The sequence below is a fragment of the Antennarius striatus genome, chromosome 19 (genome assembly GCF_040054535.1).
Source record: "Antennarius striatus isolate MH-2024 chromosome 19, ASM4005453v1, whole genome shotgun sequence".
NCBI classification, from domain to species: domain Eukaryota; kingdom Metazoa; phylum Chordata; class Actinopteri; order Lophiiformes; family Antennariidae; genus Antennarius; species Antennarius striatus.
This window is the reverse complement of record NC_090794.1, coordinates 9,637,501-9,661,330: the sequence shown is the minus strand read 5'-3', so window position 1 is coordinate 9,661,330 and position 23,830 is coordinate 9,637,501. Positions and strand designations below refer to the sequence as shown.

Here is a 23,830-nt window from a genome sequence, read left to right as displayed (position 1 = left end):
ATAAAATAATTGCCTTTTAACTGGAGTAAGAATAAAATAACTAATGCCAGCTGGCTGTAGAATACTTTTCTTGGGCTGTAAGTACAAAAGTCTTTAAGCATTGTGTATTTCTCTGGGATTGTGGATGAGTTTTGCAATCCCATTCTCTAACCTCATCATTGCCTTTTATAGTTGAGGATCCCCCCGCTAACTTATGCTCCATTGTTCCGTGTTGCATAATTGACCCGAGCCTGAGAATGGAATCTTTTTGGTTGCACACACATTGCAATGGCCAGCTCTGCTCGGAGAGAACATTTATGTAAACACAAGCTTTGACTTTACCACACATACCACATGCATAAAAATCATCATGAATAAAGTAGTCCTACATTTAAATACAAACCTAGGGGCTTCCTTACTTTCAAAAACAACTTTTTTCAGGTTCACTAACAGGGTTTGTTCCTACTGAAAGCATACGAAGATGTAAATTAGTTCATAAAAACACAACCATGTGGGAACACAAACAACTACACATTCAAGAGTTCTATATATAGTCATTCACATCCACCCCCTGCCAAACTGAGTTACACAAAGAATTTAGCACATGGCCTAATGGACAGAGCATCCGCTTAATAAATTAAACTTAAAGCTTTAGCCAAATGGTAAATACTAGTGTGTGTATGTGCATGCGTGTGTGTGTCTGTCTGACAGTGAGGGATAATGTGCGATGTCTGAATGAGACCATTCGGAGGGAATGGGAGCAAGGGAGTTTGGTGGTGAAAGAGGGGGTTAAGGGTGGTCCCTGAGATATCAGCAATCTTAATCTGAGGTATGCAGAGCACTGCATGCAGTTTAAAAAGGCACTTAGTCAGAGGATTCCCAGATATGATGGAGCATAGGGGGGCCATCCTTGTGCATTAGCATGATTAGCCAAAGCCAGTGATAGCTTTCAGGTCATGAATTGTAAACAGCTGTGCTGCATCTGTATCACAATTATTTTTTTGTAAGTATAATGGACACATAACATGTTTTACATTACTGTAGTTATAACAAATTATAAAGCCAGCAGGAAACACTTGTCTATCACAAAATAAAAAACACATCAGGCTGATGCGTCAATAAAACTTTTTATGAAGAACTTGAGTCTAAAATGCAGCCAAATATCCTCTGTATCTGCAAAATGATGAATATGAGTAACTAAAGCCAACTGGAATATGGAAAAGAAAATTATTCATCAGGTGAGGACATGGCATCCGTGTCTGGTCAGTAATAGAAACATCACACCGGAACACTGGTTTAGAAAGGCTTATCAGTCTGTGGTTTGGAATAGAATAGGACAGAAATGTGATGTGGATGTCAACCTCAATCACTCACCTTCTATGTTACTTCAAGTTCAGGAAGTAACACAAAAAAGAAATTGGCATTTTCTATCATTTAATGTAGAGCACGTAAAAAAAAAAACTGCAAGTTTTTCCTTTGCAATCTATTTCATTATAAAATACCCAGAGGCATGTGCATACACAGCCGGTATCTCAAGGCTTTGTTTAATCTTTGTATAAGATGATTGGTGCTTTACTTGGAACTGATGAATACAGGCACAGGGTAACCTGCAAAAAGCCTGTTAATTTGAGCAGAGAAGTTAGGTAACTGGCTAAATGGATGCTTGCAGAGTGACAATACCAAATAATCCCCAAATTACAATGTTACATCACAGACTCTACACTGTGCAGCGGAGTGTGATGTGTGTGTCGGTCTCACTTGGACCAGATTAGGAGGTCGAAGGTTTGGTTTGCCTAGCTACACATACCCAGCCAGGGGCTGTTAAGGCCAGGTTTGCCCAAACATGGTCAAAATTACTGAGGATACACTTAGATACACACTGCATAGTCAATGACCTATTGAAATGTAAGAAAATCCACTGGATTTACTTTGAAACGGATTAAATTTTGCTCAGATACACTAAATCCACTTGGGATTTCACTATTTGTGCAGTGTCTTGCAAAGTGACACCACTGGGTACTGGTGACAACACCTCAGCAGCCTTAAGATGTTCCACATTAATGGACACTTAGTGGCACAAACTTCATAATGGACGAGCACAGTAGCATCCAGAACATTAGCCAGAGATGGAGCTTCCTGCCTGTTCTCCTTACAGTTGTCCATGTGCTACATGCAGTGATGACTGATAAATCCAACAACAAGAGCAGAAGAAAATTAGAAATAAATAGAAGCTTGATGTTTCGAGACACGGAGGACTGGGAAGCTGGAAGAGGAGTGAGAGAGGGAGTCGGGGTTGCACCAAAATATGGGATTTCTCCTGTTGCCCAAATAAGTACTTATTAAAAGAGAATTTGTGCCCTACTGAGCTGCCGATAAGGCAGTCACGAGAATTGAATGTAGAAACAGAACATGTCCATATAGAGAGGGCAGCTGTTGAGCGAGGGAGCAGGAAGGGGCAGGGGTTAAATGCTTCCCCAGAATTTGTGCTTTCCACTGGCATAAACCCAGAGAAGAGAGCCCCCGTATCCCAGACTGACACGACCCGAGGGCCTACTGCAAGCATGATTGAGCAAAGGCAGCTGAACCATGACTATCAGGAGAAATTATGGCTCTTGAATAAGTTCCATGTTCAAGTACCGTGTTTACCAATGTTTGAAATCACAATGAAGACCGACTGGAGGTTTTGAAACAGACTTTGTCAATCCAGTCATCACATCTAATATTCCAACAGTCACACTCTGACTTCTAAACCATCTGAAAAAGACAGAACACAAATCTGTCTTTACGAACGCGCCACAAATCTTGCTCCTCCCTGACACCTCTGGTCTCCATAGCAACCTTGCTGGCCAGTAATAGCCTCAAGCTCATTTGGGTGCAGTGGCGTCATGAAGACGTGCGCACAAGCACACACTAACAGGCACCTCTTAGCCCTGAATGGGATCCCAATGTGTATTTATAGAGACAGAGGGACTTGCCAGTCCATCCAGTCCGAATGCCCCCTCAGGCTACACCAGAGGACAGACGCACCCAAACAGACACCATGTACCCCATCAATACAAGCCCTGGTAACACACGTAAACACATCCATGAATTAAAAGCACCGCAAGTCTCTAGAAATCATATTATCAACAAAAGGAAGCTGGGAATGGTAGCATGCATTAAGGCAGATCTTTGTCGTTACTTTCCCAGGAACATCTCCTTAATATTAATCTGCACACTCTGAACGTATGAAACATATTCATCACAACATGTTCTGCTTCTATGGTTGTCTTGCACAAATGAGGGTTTTATTTAAGTGCACTTTTTAACAAAGCAAAAACATTAAAATCAAAAAGAATTTTAAATGACTTTGCATTAAACAGATGTGGGGCTGCTCTATAGTTATCTCATGACACAGTGACACAACTGTTGCTTCTGGCTTGGCATTATTACAGGGTGTGAAACAAAGAAGCGTAGCTGAAAATCCAGATTTTGAAGACAGAATTGAGTGATAACATGAAATAATTACCTGAGACACAGACTTTCAACCCAGAAAGAGAATAGAGTTGTTTGCTTCTAACAATTGAATTTCTAGGGGAAAATGTGTCATTAAAATGTAAATGACCAGTATGTTTAATATTTTTATCTATTTATTCATTCATTCATTTTTTGATTGATTTATTTCTGCCTTATCTCAAAAAATAAGAGAATAAATTTTGTCGGATGCCTTAGGCTATTCCCTGTACAGTATATGTGGGATGAGTGTGAGTGTACTTACCAGGAGACACAGGAACAGAAAACTGAAGGGAAGGGAAGCACCAGAGGATAGCACAGTACCACTCTGAAAGAGAGGGAGAAAGACGGGAGAAAAAAAAACCAATAAATACATTTAATTTTTGACATATAAGAAGTAATGCTACCTTCATTATTCCGATTGTTCGATCAAACACAATAAGTCATTGCAGACCGAGTGGACACTGGGGTAAAATTCCCTTCCATCTCCTTGCTCGTCACTCCATTTGGCATGTTCACACCTGTAAGCTGCTGCTTGATAAACTTTAAATGTTCGATATTGCAGAAGGCTCATCACACTGTATATTGCTTTAGACATATTTAAGTCATTCATTAACTGTTTAATAAGTTTATCTTAATGTCTATGAACACATTACAATATTGCATCCAAAATATATTCTTATTTGAGTTTGAGGTGTGTCGTCCACAACTTTGAAAAAAGAGTGAATAAACAGCACAAAATTAACGTGACAGGCCTGAAGCAGCTGAGGTACAGCTTGAGTAAGATATGATAAGCAATAAATGACAGGACACTAGAAATGTTGTCACCAAGAATATCACAAAATGATTATTACTCAAAAGCTTCATATAAAATGTGTGTGTGTATAGAGAGAGAAAAAGGAAAAAAAAATATAATTGTATATACTAAAAACACAACTAATAAAGGAACTTTTTTACTTTCTAATATCGTACTTAATAACATAATTTATATCCTATTACAAACAGCAAGCTAGTCCACATAATTCTACGAACATATTATCATTATTAACATTTGCCAATATTGCACACCCAAGTTTCAAAATTTGTTTGTTAAAGTAATTTCAGCATGTATGCAGACAATCAGGTATGATTTTTCACAAACTGAAATAGCTGACTAACAAGGTCCGATATGCTAAAAATATTATTCCTAAAGTACTAATCAGGCTCCATAGCTCAGAGGTTAGAGCACTGGTCTTGTAAACCAGGGGTCACAAGTTCAATCCTCGCTGGGGCCTGTGATTATTGTGAATTTCCCTGTTTGTGGTCATTAAAGTACTTCTATCTACTAGTGAAGAATGAGAACCATTCCATTCTTAACACTTGTGCATTACTTAGGTTTTCTCAACTGATGTGACGTATGATGATAACACTGTGCCTCTAAGTCAACTTTATAATATGATTTAGATATAGTCATCAACTTGCATATAACACGTATTAGCAGCTCAAAAATCCAAACAATGCCCAAAGGCTTATTTTGTAATTCAGTGTTCTGAATAACATACAACTAGAGAAATTAATGTATTTAAACTTAATTAGAAATTACAATAACGGTTGAAACAAATAATTGATTTTTAACAGTTAATAAGCAAAGATTACTCAGAGTGGATCATTTTGTGTCATGTTGTTTAAATTCCCCATAGCTACAAAGTGTTATTTTAATATATCTGGAGTTGTTTGACTCTTCAATACATACATACATATAACTCAACAATCTAAATAGAGACAAGACACAAAGTAAACTGGCCTATTTAACAGCACATTGTCTGAATTTTAGAATCACAATGTACTTTATTCCATAACCACCATATCAAACGTAATCTATCATGAGATGACAACCAATGCTGAGCCCCAAGGGAGTAATAGCTTCCTATCGATCAATCTATTACTCTTTCTGTTACTCCTCGTGAGGAAAAAGCTTTTGTCTCAGTAGCAGCTTATGTGGATCAAACATTCTACATGTCAAGTGGCCTTATTGGCCAAGTGCCGCTCACAGGCCTCTTCAGCCAGGGGAAAGGATCAGTGGGTGCATAGTGCACCAAAAAAGGGAAGCCATGTCATGTATACAGAGACCAGTATTTATGTCCAGCTTAGAGATTTTGTGGGAAAACAGAAGTAGGATCTTGAGAGACAGATGAACGGTAAAAGAATATATTATGCACTTCAACATAAAATTACTAAAAATAAATAAATTAGGATAATTAACTTTTTTATTTAAGAAAATATTTCAATAACAGTCTGTCTTGAAAATCTCTGCTAAGGAGGTCATAGCTTGCGTGCCCCAACCACCCACTCTCAGTCACTTATGAGACAGCTAAGATCTATCATGAGGCCATAAATGCTGTGTAAAATATTGCTTCAGTCATGAAATGCTGTATAGGCTGTAAAAACATTCAATCAATCATTTAAACATTGCGGTCATTATAGCAATAAGATACGGTGAATGCACTCCAATCCCTTTTTTAGTTTTATACCTGGTGAGGTACAGGACAGAAAGCATTTTCCCCACTCACTAACTAACTAAACTAACACTTTTATTTTAAATAAGATTATCTATGTCATAGCCTTCTTCGACATATCCTTCAACATTCAAAGCAAAACCAATGCTAGATAGCTGCAGATGTAGTATTAAACAGCAGTTATAAAAAATGAAACCAATGCTAAGTGGAACTAAAAGGAGCCAATTGGCATACAGTACCATTCAAAATTGCTGTCTATTTTCGTACTTTTCCTCTGATACAGACTGACTGTATCTTCATTTCAGTAAGTGTAAATGGGGTATAAAAATTTTGTTTAAGACTACCCAAACTCGAGCAGAGTCATCTCAACATTTCACAGCACACTTGCTCCCATGAAAAAACAAGTCCATTTGCCAAAATCAGAAAACATACATTTGTAGTTTAATTTTAAACAGCAACTCATCCTTGTATTTGTTTCCAGTCAGTTTTTCATGTGGCAGAGACAGTTTTACATGTCACTGGAAAGAGCTCAAATTTAACGTCAGTTGACTAATTTAGTTCATTTTAAGGCAAAAAAAGAAGCCAATACGTTAGGAAACGACATGACCGTGTTAGAAAGACTAAAGATTAAGTTTCCCAAATGTAATAGTGCTGATTCTTCAAATTTAACAGGAGCAAGTCTATTTCCAAGACTGGAACCCAAATAAAAAGAAAGGGTGTCTATAAAACTCATGCATAACTGTTCACAATTATGAATGTCATCACACAAGCGCATTATGTCATGACAACTCACATACTATTTTGTACAGCATACACCTGTGCCAAACATTTTTTACAAGTACATTTATATTTATTTATAAGTATATTGCAGCATGGAACCATTATACTCCAGTGACATATGCACCATCATGAAAAAAGGATGTGTACTTTGCTACTTGAGGCGCTACGTGTATTACAGGTATGTGTGTATTTTTAGAGGGTGATATTTAAAGTAACACCCGGGGGTGTGAAAATAATTTCTTTTGATTAGGGCAACAGGCAAGCGGCTGTTAATCTCCACCCTACCTGCCAGAGGATTTAAACATTGTAAACAGTGCCAGCTCTACTCATCACTCCAGTAGCAACAGGCCTACGGGGAAACAACACAGGGTTGCTGATTAATATAACAGAATATTGCAGCTCTAACCAGGTATAGCCTAATCTTAAAATACCATGGAGGTGTTGCAATATTTAAGCCGGTAAAAACATTTCTTCAACACATATCCATGTCCTATGTAATAGTACAGTATATATCTAATACTAACAGGGGGACAACTTCCAAAAATGTTTTAAGCTAGGTGTGAAGTAAACAACTTCTGTGCATCAAGAACTAAAAGCACATGTTCCCACCTCAGGAAATCAACCCAACCCATACTCTGACGCACAAGTCTCTGCGGGACTCACTGTTGGCTGTTTCACTGCCATGAACAGCACCTGTCAGGGTATTAAGAGGACAAATCCCATGTAGTTCCTGTGTCAGCTGTCTTCCTCTTCAGTATTGCTCCTTTGAGAATCACAACACTAAATCTCTGACGGAAGGAAGGCTCTGAGATACCACAGGTCCATATTTGTCATACACTTTGTCTTCAAGGCAGCAGGGATTCTGAGAAAGTGTAAGTAGGGTCACCAGATTGCAATGAAATAAGAACACTAAAGAAAGAACAAAACTAAGCTTGATGTTCCATGGCAGAATTTAGCTGCCAAGAAAGCAGCCAAATTTTTAATTTTTGATCAACCTACCGCTGCCTATTCAATGTTGTTTGGATGATGAGGGCATTACCTGTGGAATGGGGATGGTGGTTCCACCTTTCAAAAGGGTGATCATAAAGGGTTCTAAATACAGAAGAATCTTATTGCTCAGCCCTGTTGGTATGGTTTGATCAAGGGTGCTGAAAACGAGGCACCGATCGTTGAACCTCAGGTTAAAGAGAAATTCTATATCCGTTTCATAGGAATTCAATAGGTTGCTTCCTCCAGGTTGGAGGTGAGTTATTACCATAAGCAAGGACATTTAGGTATCTGGCATCGATAATACAGAAACTGTATCAGTCTGAAAGCTGAGCCGTAAGACAAAGCCCTCAATTTACCAACTGATTTACAGTCTATCCTCCAGCTATGACCATGAGAGACAAGCAGCTGAGGGAGGGGCATCCAGAGGAATCTACTACTTTAAGCCAAAAAGAGTCAGACTAGGTGGTTCGAGTATCTCATTAAGATGCATATGCTACTGATGAACCACAGAGTAAAACCAGAAATCTCGGGAAGGATTACAGGACATATCTCATCACACCTCTCTCACTGATGAGGGGACATTTGCAAAACCCTTCTTATCCTGCTACCCTTGAGACCCAGTCATAGATAAGTGGAGGAAAATGGAAAAATGGGTTGCAGTCTGGACTATCAATAAGAGAGTTATTACAACATCCTGTTTTGTGGCAAAACTCTACAATGTGGCCGACTATGCTGGAAAAACAAAAACATTTAATCAGCTGGTCAGAGCCCACGTTTCTACTATATGTTATTGACATTCGTAAAATGTTTTGAGTTATCCTGATTGTGCGCATACATGCACAAACACCAATCATACAACCTCCTACAACTCTTGTTAGTAGAGGTAATGATCATAAAGAAGCTGAAAATCACATAGCAAATGAGGAATGAATGACAATATACATGAGAATATAAACCAGCAAAGTAAAACAGGAAATAAATCAGATGCAAAGAATTCAGTATTGCCTGCCCTGGCCTGTCAGATACTGTATATGTCCTTAAAAGGTTAGGATTATCTTTTTGGTGTTCATATAAATTTTTTTGTGCGGATGCAATAAATAACTACCCTACAGGTCACTCGTTTATGACCAATATTGCAGAGCCTGGAACTGCATTTTAGAGCAAAGTTCTGGAACATTTAAGATTTTATTCATAATTCCCCAAAACACAATTCAAACTGGAAGTTTTGTGGGTGGTACAGTATTTAGTGATCATGTGATTTACTCAGTTAAATGTGCCTGATGAAGAAACAAAGGAATTATTTTTTAAATACCTACCATTTTCTTTATGATTCTTATATCTAGATACCACTAAGTCATGAGCAAGTGGCTTAATGAAATACAGTATGTGTTGCATGTCTTTCATGTACCTACATACCCCAAAGCACTGCCTGTATTTGAATGAATGACTTGAAAACAAGATTCTCAGTAGAATGTGGGTGAAACTGAAGTTCGAGGTAAAAAAGAAAGAAAGATGTGTCTTCAGAGAAACAGAATGAGGGTGGAGATAGACAGGCAGTCAGATGAAAAGAAACTTCGACAAAATATTTCAAATGTACTTTGACTTCAAAATTTTTTGTTTTCTCAGTGATGCCGTCAGGAGGCAGCTCCCTGAGGGAACACGAGAGGCAGCTATAGAGTAAAAAACAGGCTAAGAGAATGTGTCAGCACCAACAGATTATGCCTCCTTTTACCCTGGAAAAAGATGGACAACTGTCTTTACGTAACAAAGACAAATTACGTACGCACACACCCACCTAACACACATCTGGTCGGAGAGCACAACTCCCTTTCAAACAAAGTGCTGGTTAATTAGTGGATAACATTAACAGGGATGGAGTCCAGGGTCCGGCGGCACGTTCCTGACAACATATAGTAGGAAGCCATTCAACCTCACCTAATACTGACAGCTATTACATAAACCAATATGTGCTGGATGATACTGAACACTAGACAAACACAGAGAGCTGGAAACTTGCAGCACCTCCAACTTTAGCTCTGTAAGTTCTAGCTTCAGCTCTTGTCAGATGTGTAATATGTAAAAGTATATATATATATGGCTTTCACACACAAACAGACACACGCGAGCGCGCGCACACACACACGCAGGCACGCACGCAGGCACGCACGCAGGCACGCACGCACGCACGCACGCACGCACGCACGCACGCACGCACACACACACACTTGTCTATGATGCCATAATTCACATGAAATAAAGCAAAGTAAGAACAATAAAACAGAAAATGAAAGTACAGAGAAAGAAAGGCAATCTAACACTCTGAAGTTGGTTTGTGACAGTTTCAATGTACTCAAAAGTAGTTCAATGTACTCAAAATATAAGACTGAAGTCATTCAAATTCAGTTTTTGATTAAAAAAAAAGTTCGGTTAGCAATTTTTTAGGAATCAAAATGATATTATGTAATTTCATTAAGAAGCATTTTAGTTTTAATTATTAAAGTTAGCATCTGCCATTTTAATGCTGAACTAAATTCAAATCATATGCTGCTGCACACTGTCAGCCCCACTTAGTTAGTTTATAGACTATTGTATATAAATACAGTTTGGAAATGGTTGTATTTTTTTACATTTTACTTATCACCCTTTTTGGCAGTTACCATAAATACATTAGTAGTATAAGAAAGCACTTATAAGGATAAAGGACAAATTGGTGGATAAATGGACTTACAGCATGTTATTTAGTTTGTTGAACTACGAGACGCATATTACTTTTTATGTCATTGCTCTGTCAGTTTCCAGAGTAGAACTTCTATTTGTTGTGTCTCCTAAACAAAACGGTTGAATGAGTAAATATTGATAACATTAGCTGTTGATCATGGGATTCATAATACCTTTATATATATACTGTATGTCATCAGGCACTTTCTGTTTGTTTTTTTTAAAAAAAAGTCATTAATGAGAAACAGTCATTAATGGGGCATGCAGGCAATGCCTCTTAAAATGTCTGGATGGACCACATACAGCTTTGGAAAAACTATATATAACTCTAAAAAAATAACATATAAGTGATAGATTACTTTTCTTCCTCTGGTAATGTCTAGCAACCAAAAGAAGATTTATGACACTCTCCTACTGATGTTATTTGATTGTGAGACTTTTATATAGTTTACAGTACTTTTTCCAGTTTGTTATGATAGTGATCTAATGGATTAATGTGCAAAAACCATCAGGGTTGTTCATTGATAGATGTGTTGGATGTAAAATGGCTGTGAGTCTTCAACAAATGTCTGTTCATCTATGTGAGGGAACATTTACTAAACTGTGTTTATATTTCTCAAAATACTGTATATTGCTGATATTTCAGAAATTTATTTATTTATTTGAAAATCGTTTAAAACCTCATGATTAAAACAGTTAAAATCCCATTTTTATTTCAATATCTGTGAGTGTGTGTGAGTGTGTGTGTATGTGTGTGTGTACGTGTGTGTGTGTGTATGTGTGTGTGTGTGTATGTGTGTGTGTGTGTGTGTGTGTGTGTGTGTGTGTGTGTGTGTGTGTGTGTGTAAAAAGAATAACAAAAATTTGAAATATATCCAAGTTTCACTCACACTGTGTCTCTCTGGGAGAGCAGCACAAAACCATGCAGTACAACACAGCTATTAGCTTATGAACGTCAATAATAACATAGAGACAATTGTGCCATGGACTGCAGTCTGCATTTCAAATTCAATGAACAGGATAAGTGATAAGCTCAGCTGTTAAATGTTACATAATTGTTTGGACTTGTTATCTCACGCAGTCTTAGGCTGATTAAAGATGCTCTTCTGGTACATACTGTACACACACGCACGCACGGACGCATGCACGCACGGACGCACACACCCACCCACCCACACCCACACCCACACCCACACCCACACACACACACACACACACACACACGCTATCTCTGTTCTTTCCCAGAGAGACAAGAGTGGAGCTGTAAGGAAGAGGAAGAAGCAGCATTCCTGCTGTTTATCTAGTCATCTGATCTGGAAAGCAAGTCATGTGTTGAAACAGTGTTAGAAGTTCTAGGATGCTTTAGGCTAACCCTAGCCTGCTGCATGTGCTCTGTTGTTTGCAGCGTCTCTACATATTCTTTCAAAATGTTTTTCAACAAAATGTTAAATGAATATAACCTTACCCAAAATGCACCACTGCTACCAGACGAAACCTTTTTGTTTGTTTGTTTGTTTATTTTAGAAGAACCACAACTCGCTCCAAGTTAAATAATAGAAACAAAAACGTGCAGAAACAAAAAAAATGTAACAATTCTTTTCTTGAAAGACAGTTGGAAATACATGATTTAAGCCTGTAAAATAAAATATTGAATATTAAATAAAAAGAAGATATCAAAAGGCAACCTCTCAGTACATGGAATATGAGTGTATAAAGTTCTGTGAAAAAATGCTGAAGTTTTTGGATTATGCCCTAGAAGCCATCATCTGAAACAAAACAAAAAAACTCACACAATGAGTTTAAGATCTACATGTACCATGAAAATGAATACAGACAATTCAAGTTCCTATACAACAAATGACACCACTTTGGTGCTTGGAAGTTTTAAACTCACTCACTTCTTACGTGGTGTGGGATAATAAATAGACACTGAACAATCAGTCTATAATTAAGTATTTCTAATGGTGTCCCTTTCCCATAACTTCGATGATTCTTGTCAGTTTATTGGAAAGCCCATTGCTTCTATTACTGGGCTAGCTTGATAATAATAGGTATCCAGGAGAGGATGGTGCAAAATCAAGTTTTGCATTCTGGAACGAAGGTCGACAGTTTAATTGGCAGTGCAAATTGCATTCACATTTATCCCCATAGTGGATTGAGCCGTGGGTGAACATGCACACGTGTGAGCACTTAAAGCAACAAAGACTGCAGTAGTTGGTAATAGCTCTCCTCTCAAGATCCAATGTATTTTTAGAGACACACGTGAAGCCAAGCTACAATTATTATCACTGAAGTTTTGTTTTTACTCGTCAAAGTCTCTTTCACACAAACCAGGATGCTCCCACTGCCTGATACTGAGTCAGCTTAGCTAATGCTGCCAATTTTTGCTAAGAAGAGTAAATATTGACTTAATGATGGCAGTTCCCATTAGTTGGTCTCAGAGTAAGCAGCTTCCTCTCTGCTTGTCTGATTTGCTTGTTGCTCGTCTCTATCCATCCTTCTGCTGGAAGAGCATCTGCAGAGAATACCCTTGTCACTATATTTACCCCCCCCCATTATATTTACCCTCTAGCAACACTTACCTTTGTAGTGAAGACGTCTCGCTCAAACACTGTTGATTTTTCCCTTCCTTTAAGTCGCAAACACCTTGCTTGCATTTGAACCTACAAGAGCTGCACAAGTAAGCATTGAAACCTAGGTTTGATTAACTGTGTAAGCTTTTTGTAGGGTCACAGCCCAGCAGAACCCAAGTAACCTATTCGGTTATACCTAATCTAAGCAAGTTATTTCCCTCCACTACAAATCTGACCTTATCCCTAATACAGTATCGTGTAGTTAGTGGGGTAGAAGTAGATGCAAAATTTCTATTTTTGTCACCAATATAACAGCCATACAGTCCTCTGAGTCATATTCACAATATCAAAATTGCTAAAATGAAACACAACCCCCCCCCCCTTCTCTTCTGTTATTAGAGACACACTTTCAGCTCATTTAGATAAAAGCTTTTAGAGGGACCATTTTCTTTGTACTTATGGATTACATTATAATTTGCAGTTCCTTTGAAAGCAACACCTTCCTGCCTGAATGCAGAGTGGGTGTTTTATTCATATTTCCATTGGATGTCAGCATATGGAACTGCAGCTGCACATAGGACAAATTTTTAAGGATGGATTCATCCAAACACAAAAGAATTGATCCATAACAATCACTCAACTTCAATTCCAATTCGGTTCTTCTAAATATATATATCACTAAATGTCAAAATCAGTGTGATGAGATCAGAGCTGTCACAAATAGTCTCTTATTGGTAAATTCTTAGGAACATCGTCTCTGATTACTCGCAAGACTATACCAAGGCATAATGTGATTGTTTTTGGGTACAAACCAACTATACTAACAAGAGCAACAGGTTAAATTGGGAGCCTTTAGGTCAAATACAGTATATGGGAGCTACAGTCCACATGCTGCTGGTGATGTTGATCTCTGAGAAGTCCAGAGCACAGGTTGGATTCTTGTTGCATGACTCAGGCCCAATACACCAGCATTAAATTTGTCCTGGTCTTTGGTATTGTTGGCCTAAGTCACCACTCTCTGTTCAGTTCTTGAGACTCTTTGGACTCTGGAACACAAGCATTCCACTATTCATGAGTTTACTGTCTTTTTGCCCTTTTTTGTCTTGTCTTGTCTGTGGATCATACGCTCTGTGATAAGACACTGTGCCTCATCTACATTATTTTATCATATTCTAACATTTATTCTAGTAATAAATATTTATATTTGTTCAGTTCTAGAAAAAAGTCTTTCAAATAAATCATTATGTTACCTGCACTACATATTGCGCATACAGGTTACTTATGACGAAGCACATACTGTATAATTAAGAGTCTATACAATTGTGTAACCTTTTGGTACCCTACAAACAGCCATCATACAGACACATCACGTCACTAATTCAGATGACATCATTATTTCTCAGTCCCATCACAATCTCTAGTTTGAAATGAGGGAGCACGAAGCAGCAGGAGCAGCAGCAGCCATTCAACCTGCTCATCAGTGAGAAGTGTCTAACTGTATGTTGGACAACATTTCTCATCAGTCTTCATGGAATACACACTGAAAGATTAAGCTCCTTGCAATGATCATTCACTGCAAATGTAATAAGATGTCATCTCGGCTCTCAATGCGTCTTGTTGGCAATGCTGTATGTACTGGATGAAAATGTATCTGGATTCTCTAATGAGACATCAACAACAAAGGAGAATAATAATAACCAGGTGTATACCAGGGCTTTGTATTCACATTAAATTTTAGAAAATTCCTCATTCTCTTCATGGTTGTTGTTACCTTTATGATAAACTTTTTTTTTTGGGCGGCGGGGGGGGGGGGGGTGTTCCAGGGAGTACATTAGATTATACAGACAGACATGCAGATCATATAATGTGCCAGGTAGCAAACTAGGATTAGGCCTATTTTACACACATTATGCATACACTTGAATCAATTTGCTTAATGTTTCCAGAGTTATTAATGTGCAATCATGAACCGAGTGCTCTGGAGAGAGGAAAGTAATATTTAAAAGGTTATTCTAAATTCCGGGAACTGAGCCTTTTCATCAGTTTCTACCAGATGACATTAGGCAGCAATGCTGCTAGACAAAATCCGACCCAGGACTGGAAAGTAGACCACAAGAAAAAACAAACTTCTTTTGAAAACTTCACCAGTAGCAGAGCATAAATCCAAAACTCACCAGTTCAGCATCAATGACGTTTAGTGGGAAAGATCATGTCTTGGCCTGTAGAAAAAGGACAGAGTAAGAAGCCAGAGATAGAATTTCATAATCCACAGAGGTCTGAATCTAGACTTATTTGGCTGAGGTCTAAAGCCCTGCTAACTGGCCAAAAAGGAAAGAGATGAGATGAATCATGAAGTGGTAGCCACATACCACAACTCCCCCATTGAGAAACAGCATAAAGTAAATCACAATATTGACAAACAGCTTCACAACAGCCTTCAATTGTCAGACTTTAACAATGAAACAAACATGTTGGGGGCCGTGAATCAACCACCACCACAACACTGGCTTCTCAGTTGGTCTGCCAGGTTGCTTGTATGCTCGCCAATCAATCTGTCTATCACTATCTGTAATTCCACATTCGCAGTCTCCATGAGACGCAAAACATCCGCAAGGTTGACTGTCAGCTTTGTCAAGGCTGCAGTGAGAAGGATTGGCATTATGATAAAAATGCAATAGTCCTATCAAAACAAAGGGATACAGCTGGAGGCAACTAAGCTAACCAAACCAGACTCTGCTTATTATATATTCAAGCACAGTACAAAAAGCAGACAGGAAGCAAACAAGGGAAGGGACATCAACCTTCAAAAATGAGAAACAAGCAGCTGAGGAATTTAGTTAAGTGACCGGCAGAGAGGTCGATTTCAACTTCAGTCCCACTGGAGTAAAACCTTTAACCTTCAATAAGATGCTGACAAGGACACACTGTGAATTTGCAGTAATAGAGGAAAAGATTTTCTTTAATGCTGTCTGTATCATACTCTAAATCCGCATTCTAGCTCACCATAGACAAGCAATCCAAAATTGTCAGGGGGCAGTGTGTCTGACAGACAGCATTCTGTTAACAGCCTGTTCAACCTGATCCATGGATGTACCACAAATGCAGTACATTTGGAAAACCATGAATCTGTGATCAGCATGTGTTTGAGACAGGTCTCAGTGATGATAATTTGCTTTCCTTCTCCTCTATATGCTGCATTTCATTCAAGAGCTAGTATAGTTGCTACCATTTCTGTGACTCAGCAAAGATATTGTCTTTATGCCTGCCTAAATACACAAAAGGCTTCAATAAATTAAGTTCTGAAGCGTAAATTAAATCCTATTGCCACTAACTGCACTGCAGAGTATGTGTTGTACCTTTTGAACTGGACTCTGATTTCATTTATAGTGTTATTCAAACAAGAGCCGCCAGACCAAATGTGAAAATGGTAACAATAGATGAAGGCCAAAGTTATATTAAATGGGCTGTGTATTTAACTTCTATTCATTATATTATTTCATTTTTTTAATATGCTGAATTAATATCTATACAATGCCATCACTAAAATCCTCACTATAGAAATGAAGAGTAGGAGATGAAAGATGCAGTAGAATATATATATTAAAGCCAAATGAAGCTATCTTACTTCAGAAAACTTAAACCACAAATGTTTACTTAAAAAAATACAACAAAACACCTCCACACAAAGTTAGCCTTTAAGCTCCCTATCAAAGGACTCAAACATTCAGGTTTAAGCCAACGAAGAAGGATTGCTATAGAATGAAGGTGGGTAATGTTTGCTTCAATGATCATGACTGAAACACTTATGAGGCGATGACAATGAGCCATAGCAGAATTTGTTTTTGTTTAAATAATAACTGCATAAGCAACAAAAGGCCACACACACTCTTGAAGCAGAGGAGGTGGTGATGTGGGGGGTGGGGAGGGATAATAACCTTCTGAAGTTTTACAATAACACTCAATGACACATTTTCCAGTGTTGTTGAGATTACATATAGAAGGAGACAACATTAATGAAAAACTAGAACTTTTTTTAAAGAGTCCTCTGCATATATGGTGCACAATATCAGAGGACAAAGCACGTCGCTGTAATAAACAGTTGTAATAACTGATAAAGTGAAACCTTTGAATAAAATAAAACATTGTGTTGCATTTGCACTGCAAATAACTGTTAACCGTAGGTAATTCCTGAGCAAATAACACACTACCTTGTGGGTGTGTGTGATAAAACAGGTTTTAAAAAACAGACACCAGCTGCCCGAGTCCATGTCAAATTCAGCTACCCTGTCATTTTAATAGCTCCTATGAAAACCACTTTATCATCTCCTCAATAAAAGTGATTGGTTCCAGGAAGTTCCAGATAGTAAAGTGACGGATTTAACATCAATGTCAAGGCAAAGCACTGAAATCTCATGTTGATAATCATTTTCATTTTATGCAAGAAGGACTGACAACACTGAAAACAGAGAAAATAAATTTAGACAGATATAAAGCTGGTATCTGATACATTTTAAATGTCAAGTGTTATGACTAAACACTGATACGACGTTTAAAACAGTCTTTCCGAACAGCTGACAGTGAATCAACGACACCTTGCTTTCTGGGCAGCTGCACCTCCAGGATTCTCTATGATGCCTTCCCAACTACTATAGCAACAGCAGACTGAGGATGCCCCAGTTCAACAGATTAAATCATATCCAAGTTCTTTGGCGGGTCAACAGCATGTAGAATATTAGCGTGCAGAAAATCACCATGTACACAAATTTGTGTAAATATATGACATAAAAATCCAGCTCATGGCGATGTGTCGGTTGACTTTTATGACCACTATGTAGTCTGTCCCTGTCATTGGCATCGGCTGGCTGGCTGCCTCCTTATCTGTCCCGCTGCAGCTAGCTCCACTAACTAGCCTACCCGCCGTTAGAAACATCAATAGCGTCTGCATTTTTAGGAAGTTCTCAAACGAGGACACTCTCCGTTATGTCATTTTTTACCTGGACGACAGGCCACTGCCCCCAGCAAAGCCAGACGAACAATTAAATTCGACAATTAATTGCTAAATGTCCAATTAATGGGTCTGGCTAGCTAGCTAGCAGAGGCTACTGTCTCCAGCTGTGTGTGTGACAGACAGTGAGAGGATGTGTGATGTCTGAATGATGGAGCAGGATATGGAGTGAGCCCCTGAAAGCTAGCGGGATGGAGTTTAAATTAAACGTCCTGCCTCAACAGCATCCTTCTAACAGGCTGAAATCAACACTGTTAAATAGAGCACTAACTCCTAGAATTCATTTCTTACGTGTTGGAGGAGACGGGTTTGCAGGGGTTTAATCCAACGGAGGGCAGAAATGATGTTTGCAGGGTCCGGGTTTTCTATCTGTGTCCTCCAGTTGCTGAAGCTCTATCCCGTCTCCCTCGGGCTGCCTGTTCTGTCTCCCGGTTGCGGACCGTCCCGGCGCTCTTGTTCCACCCGCCCTCCAGTGGAGAATGAACTGCTCTGACTCGCTTTGATTAGGAGCCCCCGTTCGGATAAGCAGCGCGCGCTACCCTCGTCAAACGTGCCAGCGCGTGACTGTGTGCGCGTGCACGTTCGTATGTGTTGGAGAGTGAATGAGTGTGCGTTGGGTTGACAGAGTGAGTCATCCAGCAGAACCACAGCCAGCTCCTCCCTGCTTTTCTAACAGCTGACTACTGTAGCCGCCATGCGTTGATAAAGACAAACATCGCCTCCCCCTCCTCCTTTTGTAGTGCTGCTGTTTTCCTACAGGCTACCGTGTGTGTGGCTGACTCATTCATTGCACTTAATTTTATTTCTATCACTGGCGTCACTTAGTGTGATATTAGTCATGTTTCAGTGATGTGGTTGATGATTATATTTGAAATAGTCCTATAAGAATTACTTTTGTTGTTGTTGAATGAATCAAAATTTGGCTGGTTGGAGAAAACAGATCAAATATCACTCAAAGTAAAAAGGGGAAGATAGTCTGTGGGGTGTGGTGGGATCAAGATACATGAGATGCATCTTCTTTGTCGAATGGTGAAAGGCTATTCAAGCAGTTTGGTATTACTGGTGTATAAACTCTAGAGACTAGTGAGAGACAATACAGCAGAGGTAGAGATATCTTGGCTTTTAGTTTCCGTGATTGATAACGCTTAAAAAACACAAAAACATTGAGTCTGATAAGTTCCAAAACATTTATAACATGACAATAGACAGTGAATCTGCCAATATCCTCAATTCTTAACAGAGGCTTTTGGTTATAAATGCAACATTTCCTCAAATACTCTCTATAGCATTACCGGACTAAAATCCCCCAGAATCTGTAGTTTTAACTCTGTGAAAACAAGCTAGATTGAACCCATGACAAGTAAATTGTTTTTGATTTGTAAAAATGTTGGTTTTTCACTCCAATTTCAACATCAGCATCACAGCTGCATTATTTTCCCAACCCTGTCATATTTAGTATTAAATTAGTCTGATCCTGTGATTTCAAATTCAAATTTAAATCCCTCTGATGCAATGAATGCCATTTTTTCATAAATGAACATTGAAAAGATTTGCAGGAGTACATTTTCTCATCATCGTTTTAAGTTCTATGGATAGATAATATTAGATCAACATTAGATGATATTAGAATTACAGTCAAAAATGGATTCAGATAAGGTAAGAAGGCCTCGTTTAATGTTTTACATAATTTGAGGGGTATGCCTTCATTTTAGGATGACAACTGATGACAACTTGATTACATTTGGGGCTGAAAGTAGTCAATGAATAACCGTTCAAACAGCTGCAAACAAAGTTTGTGTTTGTATGCGTGTGTGTGTGTGTGTGTGTGTGTGTGTGTGTGTTCGTGTGTGTGTGTGTGTGTGTGTGTGTGTGTGTGTGTGTGCCTGCTTACTGTAACTTTCAAGCAGCTCCCTGTGGTCCTCTCCTCTTCTGGTGTCCTGGTGTTCCTCATTAAAGTGCAGTTACAGGATGTATCCTCCTCCTCCTCTTAGCCACAGCAGATGGACAGAGGCAGGGTGATAATATTCCTGGGAGTTTGGAAGGGCGTCACTGTTTATATAACCCAGAGAATCTTATTAAAAAGCCGCCCTCCTTCCATCCTGAACTCAGGGTTAATTAGCTCACTTCCTAGTACTGTAGCTGGTATGCATGGAGGCCTCTGAATGGTCACAGGAGTTGTTATGGGCAACCAGGCTTGTCTCATCTCCTTTTGCCTTTTGGGATTCTACTGAGGAGCTGAGACTGAGAAGGACACAGTGTTTATGTAGTCTAGAAAACACAGACACCAGCAGCACATACGTGTGCTACACGCAGCTGATAAATCACACTCCAAAGCACATGGATGGAAGATCACTCACTCACACACACAAACATTCACACGCACGCACGCACACGCACACACACACACACACACGGATACAAGGACAAACAAAAAACAGTTCACCCCAACAACACTCACACTATGGGACCAAGTCCAAAAATGTAAAGAAGAAAAGAGTCTTATCACACTCAAAACACGCCTGATGCTCGTATAGTAAAGACATTCAAAGGACTCTTCAGACACAGGATGTGAGAGGAAATTATACCCAATCATGTACGTGCACCTGCCTACACTGTACCAGCATGACAATCCTTCCTGCACCACCAGACAAAGATTAAATATATATAGCAGTGACCAGTGAATGTACACAACTCACAATGTCATCAGAGACAACTAACAATAAGGCAATCAGTCTCCGTTCAAGTGGTACAGAAGTGATTAAATTCATCTTCCTCTAAGGGTTGAAAGATATTTAGTTACCTAGGAGATGATAGGAAGTAGGTCATCAATGCTTTCCCCACTTCTCCCTGCCCCTCATTGTGAAACACGTACAACACGTAGGCACTATATAGACCTTGCCTTGTTACTCCATAGATACTGCCAAACTCTTCTCTACTAGAGCAGGTTTTAGATTGTTGTTTCACATTTCCTCTAACCCCCCTCCATCAAGTCTAAAAGATGAAGGGTAGGCCAATATTAAAATTTCCAATGATATAAAATGTTACTAGAAAATAACAAGCGAAAAATTTTTGAGAAAAACAAAATGGAAACAAATTCTGCAACTGCTCAGTAGAATGCTCGACTCAACAGTCCCTTCAGATTAAATTGGACTCTAATCCAAATTCCTGAGACATGAGTGCCATTCAAATTATGTCACAGAAAATGAGAGATAATCATAGATCCACCATTTTATTTGGATTCATTCCAAAATTATTTATTTTCTGCTGGAAGATACATCATCTTTTCTTTCAGTTTGTTTCCTCAAAATGGTCAATAAGTTTTCCACTGCTACAACCCCAACCCTTCATGATCACACAATACATCTACTGGCAAACTGTATGGTCGCGGAATATTTGTAATGGAAACGCCTTAAGAGAATTAAAGGTCATAAGAGGTAAAAAGATAAATGAGTATAACATTCACATGAAAGTGATGGAAAAATAAAAATGATCACAAGACATCACATTTTTGATCAAACCAATGATAAATCAAAAGACACACAAGTCCAGTCCAGCAAAGTACAATAATAGCCACATTTATTTCAATTTACAGGCAAATTTCCCTTCACACTATATATTATATTTTTTAATCAGCTTCATATTTTATCCTCTATGTCATACATACATGTACATTTTCATAGTGCATACACATGTGTTGATGAGAGGGGGGACTGTTAAATAAATGTTTCAAGACAAAAAGGAAGGATGTGTCACATTTGTTATGGGACACATGTCAAATAATGCTCATCACAAGCATTTGTCAGTAGTGGAACTGTACTTAAGAGTGCACACGGTCTATTCAATATCTGACAGCTTCCTACAATATAACACATTGACAATTTAACAATGATGCTTTTCACACATTCAACATTAAACAAGGCAAACCTAATGAAAGGCACAGGACTCTCACATCAATATCATTTTTTAAAAGTAGTTGTACTTACATTTCAGGTAATCCTTCACCTTCAACTTTTTTGTTCAGCTGAAATATCATTTGATATCAAACGACCTGTGAGGTAAATGGCACTCTACGGTAAGGAAGTCAGAAGCACTTCCCTATGGTTACTGATGGAAGGAGATAGTCCAGTTATTCATTAGATCATGTCAATACTAATGTTAGACAGACATTGAGTTGTACACTCTGTATCTGAACTGTGTATCTACTTCAAAATACAGCAACCAATTATGGGTGAATATCGAGAATAATACCAGTGGGTAATATTTCCTGTGGTCCCAGCATCTGCTCTGCGTACTGGAGAACTGTACACACATTCACCTGTAGGTAGACAACTAACCAGTTAACAGGACGGTCACTTCTACAAAACTACAGGTAGATCCTCCTATTCTGTTTGAATATCCTGGTTTGACTGTATTACTTAAAAGGGGCAAAGATAAAGATTACAAAGTGCAAACTGTTAGCTTAAGCTGGCAACTGTTAGATCTATGATGAGGGAGAATTGTTACTTGTTTTAGTCCCATTCAGATTACAACACAGTGATACAGCCACATTGTGTACACACCATATGGCAGGTTTTGTTTGAATGAATTTACCGTAAAAATAGATTTACATTTAATAAACATCTCTGCTACAGAGCTACTGCAACATTTACAGTTATTCTAATACATGCAGATACTGTACAACACACATTCCTTTCATGTCCTTTCTAGGCAGAATTTCTCACAAATCACACAAATGTAACAAAAAACTAGCCAAATTAAAAAAAACTAGCATTGTGCAAAACATGATCAAAACCAAATAATGGTTAAAAAATAATGGGTTTTAAAACTAAGTAGCAGCACCACAAAGGCTTAGTTCTGTTAAAACAAAACTGAGAACCAGGAAGCCACCAGTGCCTCTGGGTTAGTGTTTAAGAGCTCTTTAGTTACATAGTGATCGTTCAGAGCAAACGTGTCAGGGCGAATTTAAATAAAGATGGAAGCTTTAAGGGCTAAATATACAGCAGGTTCTTACAGGCCAACATTGTAAGAGTACGGCTGACCCCACGTATATGATAATGTCCACTGTGAGTAAATTCAAAACCTTGGCACCACACACCTCACTGACCAAAACACAAGTGTCAATGTCATGGCAATACAAATAATAAAAACAAACTACTCTCTTTGTACAATATTTCAAGTAAGATATTTCCTGCAAATAGTTAGTGCTTTGCAACACATCCTGTGGCCATACAGAAACGACGACAACATAAAGGGAACATAGAAATACACAGTGTCACTATTTACAGGAAGCGGTTTTCCAGACAAGACTGCGCCCCACGGGAGAGAGAACCGTTACTCACCACACTGGGCTCAGATTTGATCTAATCCTTCCATTGGTTAAAATTAGGACCAAAGTTGAGGCAATCTCATCCTAGATCAGTGGTCACTAACACGTCCACCAATTAGCATCCCCATGTCAGGTTTAAATCTCTAAAGGGGTGTATCGTAGACTTGCTCCGAAGAGCCCTCTTCCATGTCATCCTCCGACTGCGGGGTTTTGTGATTGATCTTCTCTGATGTTGATGAGGCAACAAGTTTTCCATGGACGCTGTCATCGGTGAGCTTGGTCTTGCTGCTGTCCTGAACAAACTCTTGGATCTCCACAGGTAGCCTGCGAAATTTGTCCTGGTACTCCTGGTCCAGATCACTCTGGAGCTGTGGATGAAGAACACACATTAACTAATTACTTCAAAAGGATATAATGAAGGGGATCGTTTTTGCAATATCAATTCATGGATGTTCTTCTGATGACAGCAGAA

At 38.7% G+C, this 23,830-nt stretch overlaps 2 protein-coding genes and 1 non-coding gene across 6 annotated transcripts in view; 1 reads left to right on the top strand and 2 right to left on the bottom strand.

Moving 5' to 3' along the window:
- The window catches only part of LOC137612995 (1-phosphatidylinositol 4,5-bisphosphate phosphodiesterase beta-4-like), a 60,484-nt gene extending 40,429 nt beyond the window's left edge, over positions 1-20,055 (bottom strand). For 2 of the 4 annotated variants that reach the window (XM_068341745.1, XM_068341749.1), the window contains exons 1-3: positions 18,324-18,504; positions 15,202-15,246; positions 3,737-3,799 (exon numbers count right to left, since the gene is read on the bottom strand). The gene's annotated coding sequence lies outside the window, so the exon portion shown is untranslated. Of the gene's footprint in view, positions 1-3,736; positions 3,800-15,201; positions 15,247-18,323; positions 18,505-19,923 lie in introns of those variants that run through there. The other 2 variants (XM_068341746.1, XM_068341747.1) reach the window with 2 other exon arrangements.
- Positions 4,673-4,745, top strand: trnat-ugu (transfer RNA threonine (anticodon UGU)). Its single transcript has one exon. It is a non-coding gene; the product is annotated as a tRNA-Thr (tRNA).
- Positions 20,056-21,302: 1,247 nt separating the features above from the next.
- Positions 21,303-23,830, bottom strand: part of plcb1l (phospholipase C beta 1-like) — a 100,319-nt gene continuing 97,791 nt past the window's right edge. The window contains exon 33 of the mRNA XM_068341743.1: positions 21,303-23,726. Coding sequence (XP_068197844.1) covers positions 23,502-23,726 — 225 coding nt within the window. The 3' untranslated portion in view covers positions 21,303-23,501. The remainder of the gene's footprint in view (positions 23,727-23,830) is intronic.